This window comes from Bombus huntii, chromosome 10, assembly GCF_024542735.1.
Source record: "Bombus huntii isolate Logan2020A chromosome 10, iyBomHunt1.1, whole genome shotgun sequence".
Taxonomy (NCBI): Eukaryota; Metazoa; Arthropoda; class Insecta; order Hymenoptera; family Apidae; genus Bombus; species Bombus huntii.
Genome location: NC_066247.1, coordinates 8,787,692 through 8,803,697, shown reverse-complemented (window position 1 = coordinate 8,803,697; position 16,006 = coordinate 8,787,692). Strand labels below are relative to the sequence as shown.

Here is a 16,006-nt window from a genome sequence, read left to right as displayed (position 1 = left end):
TCGGTGAAACGTGACTGTTTGACCCAGCGTAATTGCGTCGAAAGAGTTTCGGATCGGTGGGGAGGTTTATCGGCTCGTTAAATCGAATTTACTGGATTCATCGTTTAATTCGCTATGCGGCCGCGTGCACGTACCTGTTCGCGGTATTTACATAAACCGATAATCGTTAGTTCGCACGCCGCCGGCTCGAGGAATTTAATAACGGCGTTCTCGTTGCTCGTTTCACGCTCTCGTTACCTGTTTCCTCGACGATCGGAGATCGGCACCATCGAGAGGTTTTCTCTGGCCTAAAGGTAAATTCCACGCTCGAATATTTACGGATGATTTGGAAATATTAATTAAAAATATGTAAATATTGTTTACTTTCCTCCTTACAACGCTATATACAGTTACGCTAATATTCAGAACATAATAACAAACAACGCCATATACAGAACACGATACTATTTCTGTATTATTACATTACTATAAGTATCGTGTCGGTTATTCTACGAGAATATAAACTATGTATTCGTATCTTGAAAATACGTAATCAATGTCTTCCTAACGATAACGTTTCATTGTACTGTAGATTTTTCGTAGAAAAATGTACACACTTACCTCGATCTCTCGTTCCACAATGCTCATTTTCCAACTACATTTCTACAGGGAGGAAAGGACGAGAAGAAACGAAATACACCGTTGATCGAATCGTACTTCGTATGGTAATTTATTACAATTTGTACAGATTACAAATCGGTACCTATGGTGTCGCGTTCCTCGTTAGACATCTTAAAAGGAGCGGATATTGAGCAGAACGCCGTTCGTCGCTGCGCTAACGTTATTCATACTCATTTAATATTAATTTACCCCTGTATGTATATATCTATATATTCTCGACACTCTCGGTGAACATTGGGGTTGCTAAACGAATGACGCGTACAACCCGATCGAAACGATCTTTCACCATGAGAAATAAAGAAATAAATAAATGAACAAATAAATATGGATCAACGACAAATACCGTAGAAAATCAACGAAGAAGCCGGAATAAAAACGATCGATTTGAAAAGCGCGATCGTCTTTTTACGCGTGTCTCAGGGGCGTTTATCATATACAGGAGGTTACAACAAAACTTCTCCACGTCTTTTCAGATCCATGTTGTTTTTCTCAAATTTAGCCACGTGCCACCGCGTATTCTTCTTCTTTTCCTTCCATCACTATTATCTCATTTTCTTTCCTTTTTTACATTGTATAATTCGAGAAAAATCGATGAATAAATGGCCACGAGTCAACAAAATTGAAAATTGTCTGCGTCACGATCTCGATTTATTTAGAGATGAGCTCGAAATAGGACAAACGCGTGCTGGCCAGGAAAAGAAACTATACCTGGGCGAGTATTTTCCTCGTCGATATTTTTGCTCGATATTCTTCTCTGCGTCATCTCGACCTCCCGCTTAACACACAGGCCCATTCGTGAATAAAAATCAATTGTTATTCAAGCTATCTACTCCATACATAGTAACATACATAACTGGAAGCCCTAGACTACTAGGTTTTACATGGACGATGTTTTTTTATTTTCTTATTTTCCTCTTTCTTCTGTTTTTTAATCGGGTCAAACAGTGGCAGTGGTGTACTTGCGGGCGCGTACGAGCTACCTGCTGGTAGGAGTTGACGTCGACGAGGTGTAAGGCGTCATGGTTATCGTCGTCGAGGAGAACATCAGATACATGATCGCTGGCAGGGTGAGAATCATCACCGTCGCTGTAGTCCAGGTCGTGCTCGAGCTCGCCGAGTTGCTGCTACCTGTAAATTTAAGAGAAAGGTAAGAGATTAAAGCGAAAATGATTTTTTTTTAACGAATCACACGCTGTCCTCTTTTTCTCCGTTTCTTATTTTATCGAAGAAGTAGGTTAACAGAGAACGAAGTTTAATAATTCGAGAAACTATTTTTGCTCTTTTCATCTGGTCCTTTTAGATTTTATTCTTTCATTTTTTGAGATTATGATTCTGGATATAAAGAGGCGGATGAAAACTGGTAATTAGGAAAATTGGTAGGTGCTTTCGTGTAATGTATTTGTCTTTTCGTTTCTTTTTTCATGTGGCTCTTTTATTTCAGCATACCATTATTAAAAACGGCAAATGAAAATTGGTAATTAAAGAAATTGAGGACGATCCTAGATAGTTTCTTTTTTGTTTCCACTTTTTACTTGAGCATAGAGACATAGATATTAATGTGAATGAATATTAATAATTCCAGAAGTAGATACGATATTCTTGTTACGACAGAGTGTTAGAAATACTATTCCTTTCTTTTTTCTGTGTATCTTTTCGAATCAACGTGAAGATTTTCGAAAATTCTTCGTTAATTCTAACGTTTCCCTCCACCGTCTTAGAAAATATTTAATTTTTGCTAACAAAATCTTTTTTTATCTCTAACTGTTAACTTCCCGAATAAGCTCTTAAGGGGTTGAACTTTTCAGAGTAATTTCACCGTTTAAACTTAAGTTACCGTAGATAAGGAAAAATACGTATCTTTTATTTTTGCCTGTTCTTCTCATCTACAAAGTTTCATCTAAATCGCAGCCGGATCGTTCGCGACGTTCCCTTGTTATGAACCTTGAAGCGTTTCACGGTATTCAATAGGGTTTGGCACATCGTAAACCCGCGTGAACGTCAGATTTCCGATAATCTGGCTACAGTTGGAGCGCAAGATTGCAAGCTAGATTTCCCGGGGGTAAGCATGTCTGAAATGTCTCGGCATTTAATACCTGTACTCTCTGTATGCGTCAGATTTGTACCTAGCGAATATAAGTTTAAGATACCATCACAGAGACATTCTATTGTTTATTCCGTTCTTCTTTAAACATCTGAAAATCATTGATCGAATTACGAAGCTTAAAGAAACACTGGAATTCCCATTCTGTTTCTTTTCCGTTTTTCTGTATTTTTGTTTCTTCTAGACATTAGCGAATCCACAATATTTGGTTACCGCATATCAAAAAGATACGAAATATCGGCGTATCGTTCAAACAGCTTTGCTCACTGGACACCGTTCAAATTATACGATAAATAAAGCTATCGATGGGAAGCTCATTCGAAAAATGCAACATATTCGTATTATTTTCATGCGTTCGATATATCGTTGAAATGCTCTCGTGTTGATTTAAAAATCGAAAATAAAGATTTTATGTATATCAAATTTCTCATATGAGATGAGACCAAATACAGAGAGCACTGTAGCTCTTTTAATTAAAAAGCTGCGTAATACGTCGATATTGAAAAACGTAAGTAAATTGATGAATATATTATTTTGTCAATAATTATTTTGTCGGTTGAGCACGAAATAGTCGAGTGTCAAGGGAAGAATTAATTCGAAGATTCCTTGGACTGGCAGCGCGCGGCAATATCGAAAATCCATTTGCCACAGACTTCCGGGAGCGTGTGGTATTAATCAAACTCTGTCGCGGTTCCATCGGAGGTCAGCGTGTTACCGGCCACCCTCGTCCGAAACCAGAGGTTTTCCTCTCCAATTAGAAGCTCACCGAAACGATTTCACACACGCGACCCTCTCCACTGTCCTCTTTCTTAATTACAGTCGAATAAAAAGAATCTAAAAAAAAAAAAAAAAAAAAAAAAGGAAAAAAGATATTCCACCAGGGAGAAAGAGAGAGAAGACAAAGAAGTAAGTGGTCGAGGCACGTAGGTAGTCCAGCTCGTTATTTCCGGTGAAAATGTAGAGTCTGCCACTTCCGGCGCGGTTCCTTTGCCAAGTCCTCTCGGCCAGAAACCTGTTTCCGTAAACTTTGCTCCGTACTTTTAAGCCTTAATCCTAAATTATTTGCGAAAGGGCGCACCCACTTCTGTTCTCGGTATAAGGTCGTTTTCTTTCCTCTTCCTTTTTTCCTCCTCTTTTATTTTATTCTTCATTGGCGAAACCGCGGTAAATTGAACAGTTGTTCCAGTTAAAACAATGGGGCAGGGCTAGGCAGGAAGGACCAATTAGGAGCCACGGGTCAATCGGAGGCGAAATAAAATGTCTTGCCCTCTTGGACTTGTTAAAACGTTCGAATGTTCAGTTTAAAGTGCTTAGCCAATAACCGCTTCTTTCGAAATCAGTAGAGTATCTTGATGAATTTTTACTGTGTTATGGATTCAATCTTTTCGTCGGCTGAATAGTGTAATCTTTAAACGCCACTCTGTCTCTCCTCTCATCTGTCCTCGTCTCTCTTTCCATTCTGCGATGGAATTATCGAAAGTTTCAAGAATACGAATTACAGCACGCTGGGCTGGTTACATTGTGCGCGGAAGGGTTCACAATATTTCTTCAATTTAGGAGGAACCTTGGAAGTTTAAAGGAAAAAGGGAAACGTTTGGATTATTGAAACTCTGTTGCTATTGTTCGGTCGAAACATTCTTTGCTTTCCTACATTTTAATTTAGTACTTGTTCACTCGTCGCTGCATTTTTATGAAGTACTCGTTTCACCGTTAAATTTTGACAAAAGTGGCATTGTTCGCTCTTCCTTTTTCAGAACATTTGTAATGCAAATAATAGTTGTTATTTATGCATACTATTTTTGTTTAAGTTTTGTTGAATTTTGTTCGTATTTCCCGTGCTTTGAAAATATTCCACGACACTATGCGATTCGAAATACATAATTCATATACAATTAGAATTTAATAACCTATAAATTCGTATAAATATTCATATTAATAAAAATATTTATTTAACTATATCGAATATGTTAGATCCTGCAAAATATTGAAAACATAGATCTATTCCGTAAACGTGGAATGAGAGAGGATAGAGTTGTTCATATATAGGAATTTTTATAACATATATGTCGGGTTTACATTAGGATTAGGGTTAGGGGCGTGAAACGAATCTTCATTTGGATTACACGTTGTCGTTATGCAATAGAGAAGACATTGACATTTAGTTAACTAAAGTCCTTCAAACAGACAAACAGTCTTTGTCCCAACTACAGGAAGATAAGGGAAATCTATTTTTCTCACGAACGACGCTTCCCACTAGCAACTTTCCCTCAAGGGCGACTAGCATCCTTCCAAATTCACCAAATTGAACAATTAACAGCAACATCAATTTCCCTCGCTTTCCGAACGAAGGCTTTTCTCGATGAATCCGAGGATCTCGTGTCCTTAGACACACCCCATCATAGCTTTCCTCTGCAGCATCATCGTGACGGAAAGTCATTCTCTCGTGAGGTCGCATTAGCGAATTACATAGCGTCTTTACGCTCGGTGAATATTCTACGTTTTAACAAAGAGTTAGTTTAGTAATACTTGTACCGTAGATAAGCAAGTTGAGTACAACTTGGACTTTGTAAGAAAGCGCATTTTGTTATCCCACTGACCGCGGATTCGTTATCGAACCTAAGACCATTGTCATTAGTGTCTAATCACCGCGGTTACTTGTCAATTCTGCAATATCCACACTTGTACTAATAATCATATTTGTACTAGTAAATATTTTCTCTATTGCATAACAACAATGTCTAATCCAAATGAAGATTCGTTTCACGCCCCTAATCCTAATCATAATGTGAACCCGACATGTATATATATTTTTTTTATTCGTACACCATTTTTCATCGCAAATATTTGTCTACTGCCTATATTCATTTATTAATTTAAATATTTACATATTTACTATTTTTGTCGCGATGAACTGACGGTTTCTCGATATTTCAATATCCTAGATTCGTACAGACGTAGAGGGAACTGTCTCTGGTCTAACACAAAAAGTGATCTGGCACGAAACCGTGTTGTTGTCGGACCGTTTTTACGTCGTAGTTTGTCTTGGGAAGATTTTGCAACGCCGGGTGTGAGGCAATGTGGGCGAAGGGAATCGCATTAGAGGCGGTGCGGTCGCGGCGATTAAATTTTCAAGGAACAAGAAGAAAAGTAACAGCCAGCAGTGGAGCAGCGTGCCAGTTCGCGAGCAAGCGAATTAGCCGCTCTTGTTTTGGATAACGTAGCAATAATGGAGACAATCTCTAGAATTGGCGATTGAAATCTCTTTAAATAATACATTTTGCTTCTTTTTAGTCTTGAGATTTGCGTTCTAAATAATTTTGCGTGATACAATTTTTTTCTATTCTGTATTCTCCGTGTTAATATCGAAATTTGTATCTTTCTTTCTTTTTTTTAATTTTATTGATCACTTAATAATTTTAATTGGTCGTCTGTGATGTATACGGGTTTAGGTGATACATTCCCCTTGACATTTTGCTTATTTTATCCGTCGATATGTACGGATTGAAGTTTCCGTATCTCTTGTATTAAAATATGTACAATGATGGATGTACATAAATATAAATATAAATAAATTGATCCGATCGATTTATGAAAAGTTTTATTTCTATCTTTTTGGTGTATCTGATATAGAAGTTTGGCGGTAAAGACCTTCCCTATTTATATACTCGACATAATTCAAATGAAACTTTTATTTTGGAAAGTCTACTATCTTAAGTTTTACTAACTTCTCTTATTACAGAAAAATTCAACCGCTTTTTCAAATAAACATTCGATAACGTTTCTACTATGCACGTGGTTTCGACAGATGTATATTGTGGTGAGATTAAAATTGCAAATATGTTATCCAACAAAACAAAAAAGATTTCTTTATATTTACAGTTTGTACATAAATATGTTTGATTTGCTTGTTCGTATATATTCTCCACTTGTTTGTTTTTGTTCTGGATTTGTTTGTTTACATTTTCTGTTTGTGCTAGATACAGAATCCTAGTTATGATTCGTTGTGGAAACGTTCGACGATAAAAGATTTAAATGGAATTTCTCGAAATTCTTCTTGTTTACCCGCACATGTATTATGTTGTTATATTCTCATGAATCTTTCACGTTACGTTCTTTTGTTTCCATCAGCGTTGCCATTGAATATTTAAAAATGATTTTAGAAGCAATAAAAATATTGCAACAAGTTAATTTGACATCGTGCATTTTCCACAACTTACTCTTCGCTCAACCATTGCTTTGCTGTTCATTTATTCTGTGTCTCATAAATATTCTTGTATTTGCATTAAGCATTGTTCAAGAAACCACTAGAAGATACGATATAAACAAGAGTTTATCGTAGACATTACGTGTACTTCGATTTCTGTTTAATGTCTGACTACATGCAAACCGAATCTACCGTCAGCCGGACAAAGTCTCATAGTTAAATACTTCTTTGGTTACTTTCCCTATCAATGGTGGAAAGAATATATGTATATACTTTGTCTATTTTATCAGAAACCAAAGTAGATCCTACGTATCTTTTATACCATTTTTACCTACAACTTTCGACAAATTCATTGAAGACGTAGATTCTTAAAAAGTAGAAGAACAACTGTAGCGACACATGAGTCAACGAAAGATTTGATTGAATATTGTTGTGCCTTGGAATACCAACGTTGTTTTGGTTTGCTAGGTTCAAAGGTAGACGAACATAAAACAAAATATTATCGCCGTTATTTGTAATCGTCAACCGGAGTTACACTTGAACTTTTTATAATAACGCCTGTCGATACAAATAGATGAACATGCTCTCTAAGACGGACATTTAATCGAATAGTTTAGCGAGTCGAATAGTTGTACAGTTAGAGAGTGGAATAGTAGCATTGAGTGGGCGACGATTACTCTGTACTTGTAATTAAAGTGATTTTATTACAATTGACTATTGTCGTTTTATGACTCGTCTCTTTAACACGTTGACTGTCACGCGTGTTTTGAAAGAAATCTCCATCAGGCCACGCGTACAGCGGTACCAAGCGTTCCCTGCTAGGTGCTCCCATCGATATTTTAGTAATGCGAGTCGCTCAAGTGGTGGTCTCAAGAATGATCTTCCGTTTCATTTGTTCGCAACATTAAAACTACTAATTGCTGTTGAATATAACGAAGGAAAGTGTGGTATAGATTATTCCGACCAAATGGTTTCTTATGCCATCACAATTAGAAAAGGAATCAAATGGTACAGAAAATTTGGCATTCAATTCCTTCTGGGAATTTCTGTTGTAAACGCTTTGACGGTTTACAAAATTGCAACAAGGAAAAATATAAATATTAGAATATTTAGACAATTATTAGTTGCAAAATTATTAGGGTTGTCTGAAAATACAAAAAATCCTTGTCTTCGACGGAGTCAGCATAATATAGCCGTTCGGAAAAATGATTCCGGAAGAAGCATTAGACGCGCATGCAAACTATGTTATGCAAATAAAAGACGTCGAATGGAACGAACAAAGGCACAAAAGAATTTGAAGAAAACAACAACTTATTGTCCAAATTGTCCCGGCCAACATCAGCTATGTATAGAATGCTTTAAAATGTTACATTCTAAGTGATTTTTTTAATAAACCATTTTCGTATTTTTATTTTATAACAATTCAACAGTTTTATTATTATGGAATATCTTTTCAAATACCTACGACGATCCTTCGCAAGTAGTCAAATAAGCGACACCCGAATATGGATTACGCGGCCTGACTAGAAACCTTGCTGACACCCGAATACGGGTATCGTGGCAGCCAACGTGTTAATAAACCAACCAACACGTTCAATAAACCACCTCACAATCGTTATTTCACATTAGCCATCCACTTTGTCAGAAAGAATTGCGCAGGATTCGTGTTTACGGGTCGAATTACGTGCGGTGGTAGTCCATCGCTGGCCGCCGTAGGATGGCCGAAACCAATTCGAATTGCATAACTATTTAAAATACACGGCTCCGAATACTGTCTGTTAATAATTATTCCACCGGCCGGGAATCGTTTACATACAAACAAGCATTACTATCAACGTTATTACTGGCAAAATTACGACGCGATCGTGCGTGAATCGCGTAACATTATACACAGGTCGAAACACGATCGAATCGTTACGAAGATGATTTCTATCTAGCACGCTCTGTCGCGTTCCATTCCGATGGAAGGCTGCCACTTTCGTCGATCGATGCGCTGTAATTTCACAGCATATGGAGAACAATCTTCGTAGAGTGTAGTTTTAATATTTCTCTTTTCGGATAAATATTTCCCTTTTATTGCTCTTCTTCTGCTTTCCTTCCCTCTCCCTTTTTCCCGTCTTTTTTTTTCTACCGAAGTTTCGAACTTTGATTTACACGAAGTTTCACGGAAATCGTTCGTAGAAAAGTTCCGAAGAAGTTTTTGAAAACTATCGTGACAGACTAATAGGTAAATTAATCTTTATTAGTTTCTCGTGGAAAATCAGCGGATTCGCGATATCAAATACGCGAAATCGGAGAGTTTGATTAAGGAAGGTAGTACAACTCCCATTGCCTCGACAAAATATTCACCGAGACTCGGATAGCGCGATCATTTGCTGTCACGTCTCGAGCCTCTAATCCAAAAACACAGAAAAACCACTCCTCTTGGAAGAATCTGCAGGAAATCAGAACGTCATCTCCATCCAATTTGATTCTCGCGATCCAATCCCCCGAAAAACAAATCTCCCTGACTGTGCTCGAACATCCTCCGTAGCAATCACTCGCTCGCTTCGGCATATTATCTGCGCGCCCGAGGATCAAAAACCGAGAGTGAAACGTAGCTCCGCGCGATGCAATCGTACGTCGACGAGTAACAGCAGAAAAACGCCATGAAAAAGGGCGAATTAAAAAACAGAGGGGAAAAACGAAGAGGTAAAAAAAGAACGAAAGAGAAATCGTCAGTGCGCCTAGCCAAATCCAATTAATCGAATATCGATCGTCCAGGGATTCGTTCGCGTTTCCCTTCTCTGTTTCGTTTTTCTCCAGGCATACCGACCGGTGCCTGTGCTCGTTCATTACGGAAACAGTGACCCGCCTACCTGGACAAACCGGTACGATGCCAGCTTTATGAAACACCAGGATATTTCGCTCACAGGCGGCCTTTATCGCTGGTTTGTGTTTAAGGGAAGAGGACTAATAAAGTTTCCACGTGGAGTCGCCGCGGCCAAGGAAAGCGAAGCGCAGGAAAGCTTGGTGGGTAAAAAGTACAGAGGAGAATGGGCAGTCTAGTACTAAAGGATAAAGGAGATTTAAGGATAATATAACAGCAACCATAAAGATTTTCTGGAATTGAAATTGTAAACGATATTGGAAATCGAGTACACGCGAATCACATTGTTTGCGATAATAGAGCTTTATATTATCTGGTAGAGAATTCTTCAGAAATAACTAATTTCCGTCTCATCAAACGGAGAAAATTTTAGGAGAATCTCCTTTCGCGCTCGAAATAGTTTTCTATTGTAAAATGCTTTTAAGTTTAGAATCGCGTGACACGTTCAATTGTAAAATTTTGAATAAACAAACTTCGTTTCAGGAAATTGTTCGTTGTTCGTCTATTTCATTTTGATTTATTCCAATATATTTCGCAATCACGAATTTCCAACACACCAAGTCGAAATTTCAGGTGTACAGCGGTCAAACTTAATGGGCGATTATGTTCCTCGTCTTCCTTTTTCCATATCCTTCTGTTCCTTTACAGGCTTCGATACTGCTTTTCTTTGTTGAAGGCTGCTTTATCTGTCCAATGAGCTGTGTGATTAAAAAACAGTGCAACCAGTGGATAGGAAATTATCGTGGCCGAGTTCGATGATCCTCTGAAGCTGATAAACCAGATAATTGCTTCGTACGAAAAAATACGTTCGGGTCTGGAAACGATGCAAACCTCTTATTCTTGTAATTTCTTGTAATACTTTAGAATCTTTATAGCAATCGGTTGGAAACCGAACCGATCAATATTCGACGATCGTGTCTCGCGAAGAAGAATTACTTTAACGTCCAACTAATTCAGTAGAATTTCGTACTAAATAATTCTTTCGAATCACGTTGAGAAATGGTAAATCAGGTTAGCTCTGATACAATTGCTATGCTAGGAATATAAAAATTCTTGCAAGAGAAAAAGGAGAGTTGAAAGCGAAATAAAATTGGAAACGTTTAAGAAGTTGAGATTCGAGAAGAGTGATATTAAAAGATCTTCAATTAACTCGAAGATACCGAGAGGAAAAAGGGCGAAAAAAAATATTACAACTTCTTGATTAGCTTTCTATTAGGTAAAGGAGAAAGATATTCGTGAGCCTTTAATTAACTTTTGACTATAGGAAAAAACGTTTCGTTCAAAGTAATACTGACGAACGTCGCGTTTGGAAAGCCGCGAGCAAGCAACATAATCTCAAGGCTGTTTAATTGGTTCTTAATTGCCCGAAGAAAATTTTTCGATCGAACTTTCATCATGAACGTAAATCATCGCTGTGTGTCCTGAAACTGTGTATTGAGTGAAATATTTGAAACGAAATCTTTTCTTACATGCTCGCTTGTCTATTATTCTAGCAATGTCTTCGCTAGCAATTTGGTACACGTTAACTCGCGAGTAATCGACGTCTGATAGACCCCATTTAACGATAGAAAATCGTTCTCTATTTTTTTAACGAACCAGTCACCGTATTGGCAGCTATTTGGACGCTCGCCGGTTGACACGGTCGATGCGAGTTATTACGTCGAGCAACGAGCTACTTCGTACAATCTCGTTAAATCTCGAAGTTTATTTTTTACCACCTTGTCTGCTCTGGACGTCGTGATCCGTATTATCGGCCCTGTATCGTTTTTTCTTCCTCTTTGATTGGGTCATTTCCTCTCATTACAACAAAACAATGTATCTTCCTATAACGATACGGGATGTTATTCATTTCTTTTTTACAATAATCGTGTTAGCAAATATATTTTCTCTATCTTTTTCTATTCTAGAAATATTCATAGTTATATATATTTCTAGTAGTCGTCGACAGACACCAACAAGACATACTGCATATCGAATTCCTTTAGCAACTCCACTTTATCGCGTTATAGTTAATTTAAAAGTTTTTATAGGTCGTAGACATTGTTTGGGTAGTTTAATGAATTTCATAATTTCGTTCGCTTAGTTCGTTTAAGAAAAGTCGTTATACGCGGGTAGGCGAGTCGGTTTCTTCTTTTTCTTCGTTTTCGCTTCTTTGAGTTGCGCGCGAGGATGGGAGTAAAGCGTTTGTGTTATGGGAGAGGCTATTTAAGAATGGTGGATGATTTTAAGGTGTGTCGGGGATCTTAATATCCCAGTTTCTATGTTCTCGAGCGAACTTCTCCTTTTTCTCTGTTAGCGAGCCAGATTGGATCATTCTAATTTCTAGGAACGAATGTTCTGTTAGTATCTTTGCCTTCTAATAACCTGTTTCGTTTTTCATACACGTCTGTTTAAATATTCGGTGGCTAACGATGCCGAGGCCATTTAATTTCTACGTTCAAGAAAATGCTTCGCACGTAATATTTTAATAAAACCAGCGCGAACCAAGGAAAAGGAAAACCCGTAGGGGCAGAGATGGAAAACATTTTCATTAAACATTTTTTGCTCGTACTACAAGAAAAAGGAAGTGAACTCCCGCGTCTCTCTTAAAGAGTTTCAATTTATCCTCGAAAAATTAATTTCGCGGCCAAATTCATTTTTATTTCCATATTATTTCTTTGCTTTCTTAATCTTTGATTTATATTCCACTCTCCTTTTCAGAAACGTCTGACGCAATTTTTTATTTTCCTATCTTATATCTTGCTTTCGTTCTTACTTTTATTTCACACTCTATACTAAGAATAAAATATTGCTATAAAGGAGGAAGCAATAAAGTTTATGACAGTTTTGAAGACGTTTTACGTGAGAGTCGATGCAAACTTGTATCGAACAAAATTTAAATGTAGAAAACTTCCCTTTCATATCACGGCATATTATTCTACGTTACTACTTGTATTTTGTTAATTCTCGATTATAATACTTGGCAGTCTCGACGATAAATCAGTAGCATCGCCGATTGATTTTATTTCGTTGAAAATTCACTTGGAATCGTCCAATCGCTTTGCGATCAATCACGCAGAATCCATTTCCATCCCCTGATTTCTCCTAGTTTATTCAATCAACTTCGACCATCTGGCGCTGCTAACTTTTCAGCGCGCGAAAGAACCGGCTCGTTTTCCTTTGCAGGCGGTCGTAAAATCGACTTCTAGTCTCGTTAACACTTGCCCACGATCATTCGATGACGTGCGGTTGGATCGTGAGGCGAATACGCTGGAATTGACCGAGCTCGTAAACCACGGAGTCGTAAAGAAGCGCGTCGATCTTTCGTTCAGACGCTCGTTCGAGCGGCGGAACACGATTAGAATCGAATCGACGGCAGTCCATGGATGGAACGATTCGTGATTCATTTCTGAAAGAGGATGATACTACACCTTCTCTAGCGACAATTTGCCTCGTTCGTACATGTTTTCTTGATTTTCGTGGATTTTCAAGAAAATTGTCTTGCTTTGGGACCTTTGAACGAGTTGGAACGTGCGTTAAGAATTCCTTTAACTTCGTGGATTAATGTCATTGTATAAATTTTGGAATTTTAGCGTACAATTTCAAAATGGCATATTTTCTAATTACTTTAAATTATTATTGAGATATATGTGATTTTGTGTGCCTCATTGGATTAGCTGCGTAGTAGTGACACACATATATGAGTATGAGTGTGTGTGGGAGTACGTGAGTGAACAGCGTCTCGTAAAACAGAAGAATGCAACTGTTGCGTACGCACGGTGGTAAAAAAGGTGGTGAGACAAAAAGAGTGCTGAGACAATGTGTATCTACGAATATCTTGTAAATCGCATATTAAATAAATCTGAGATAGTTTAATATAATTTCTATGTGTAATATGAGTGTTCCTATACATTTATTTCGGCGACTAAGATCCACAATTCTCAACAATTATCTTCTGTGATTTTTCTGTAAATTATAGGTTACAAATTGATAGGAATTGCACAGCAGAATTTTTAGGATTTGTGGCACCAGAAAATGAGGTAGAAAATTTAAATACTTACGAACTTGCGAACCTTGTTACTCAAGTATTCGTCGATGCCAAAAGATTATTATAGGTGGAAGGAGAAAGAGAATTCGCGAAGATAAATACAATAGAAGCACACATTACATCTGGCGATATTCGGAAAGGAACATCATTACTTTATAACGATGGAAGATAACCTATCTTTCATTAACCTACTTAAAAGTTACTTTACACTTTTTAATCTACTTATTCATTCATCATCTCTTCTTCCGATCTGATAGAACTTGTGAAGAAAATGAAAAAATGACGTTAGCAAACGCTTGTTACTTAAACCGCATCTTCTTTTAACAAGATAAAATCTTTTACTCTACACGATAATTTTCCTTCTAAAAAATAATCTTCTACCCATCGTAGAAACTTTCTTTTCAAGAGAATCTTCACGCAATAGCTAAACAAAAATTTCCTCTTTAAGCAGCATTTTAGTCTTTACGAACGTTTCTCTACGAAAAGACCTTCAGCGGCAACAAAACTACACGGTGCACACATAGATAAATCATCGTAATGCAATTTTCGCACATACCCACCGTGCCACTTCACTCTTCTTCAAAGAACTTCGTCCCCCGAACTGCCAAGAAGTCGCGTGATAACGCGGAATAAACGATTCTGCAGTGTCGACGGCCTCGAATGTTAAATATTTTCTTGGAATTAATCCGGTCTGTCGGATGCGAGGCGGGCAAAAAACGGCGTCGCGTCGCAAAAGGCGATGAAAAATGACGGTAACGAGAGGAACAGCGTACTATTGAACGAAGAGAGAAAGAGACGAAAGAGGGTAGAGTCGTTTGAGCGACGTGATATTTCGCTTTCCGTCGTGGATTATAAAGCAGCGTGGAAAATGGAATAAAGAGCGGTAAGTGGCTCGCGAGCGAATATAAATATCCATCTGGTGGAATAATAATTATTGGGATCGAGAAGATCCTAGCCACTGAACGCTGCTATCACGCGACCAGCTATCTTCTAATTACGCGCCATAATATTTCACATTATCCAGGGAATTATATCCTTCGCTGGCTTAATGTTCGTAAATCAACGACCAGAGAAACCGAGGCGTCGTCTACGACTCCGGTCAATTACTGATCGTTCGTCGGTCATCCCGTTGACGACTATATTTCTATTCGGATTCGATCGTCGACGGGTATACATCATTTACATGACGCGTTCGGTGGACAGTCGCAGCAGGGAATCAAGCGGCCGCAACAATGGTGTACGCGCCACAGGGTTGCTGCGTTTCGCTCGCGGCGTACACTACGTCAAATCAAAATAACGTGCATACACGCGGATACAGGTTGGCAGCGGCCCAATTATTTGTTAGCCCGGAAACGTCGGATCTCGTCGCTTCGAAACCTCTATCCATGCAGCCTCTCTCGTCTCTCAGACACAACGATGGATGTGGAGAGAAAGGCGAGCCACCACCGAAAATCACAATAACGAAAAATAAAAGTAAAGGCAAGAACGGACGCGAAACATGGATGAACAAGAGAGGGATATGCGGAGCGGTGGTATCTCGAAGCTTGTCAAAACGTATTCGTCCATGGATGCAACGCATTATATAACGTGGTAGCCGATAGATCGCGATGGTCGTTCGAATGGCGCCAGAGGACACGCCAGGGTTCCGGTGATTGCAACCACTGGCTCGAAAACCGGCTGAAACGGGGAGAAACGTGACAGGGATTCGCTGGATGGGGACAACAGGGGTGACTGGTGTCCATCAACGTTCCGTCGTTTCTCCATACCCACCCCCATTCGCTCCATTCACCGTTCTGTTGTTCCGCGTTCTCTGTTCATAACAATTTCGATAGCCAGCCGGGTGTAATTGCTTTTTCGATGCGAAACAAGTTTTCCAAAAACGTCTATATTATCCCGGGATAGCGATTGCCTCGCCATGTTCCTAACTATTTCGCCACTCGATCTCTGTCTTCGTTTCTGTTTCTCGTTTTGTTTCGTTTCCCTGTGCTTGTAATATATTTTTTCGCTCGTTGTCTTTTTTCAAAGGGGTGTTTTCTCGTTTCGAGATTGAAACGAGTACGTCGCAGCTTTGACAGCGTTCCCGGGTACCGCTATCGTGATTATCGATCGGCTGTTTGAGATTCGGTTGCACGAGTGGTGAAGCGT

The 16,006-nt window shown here is 38.6% G+C and overlaps 1 protein-coding gene across 1 annotated transcript in view; it reads right to left on the bottom strand.

Moving 5' to 3' along the window:
* Positions 1-685: 685 nt before the first annotated feature.
* The window catches only part of LOC126870171 (uncharacterized), a 135,601-nt gene continuing 120,280 nt past the window's right edge, over positions 686-16,006 (bottom strand). Inside the window, exon 6 of the mRNA XM_050627657.1 lies at positions 686-1,788. Within this exon, the coding sequence (XP_050483614.1) occupies positions 1,637-1,788 (152 nt within the window). The 3' untranslated portion in view covers positions 686-1,636. The remainder of the gene's footprint in view (positions 1,789-16,006) is intronic.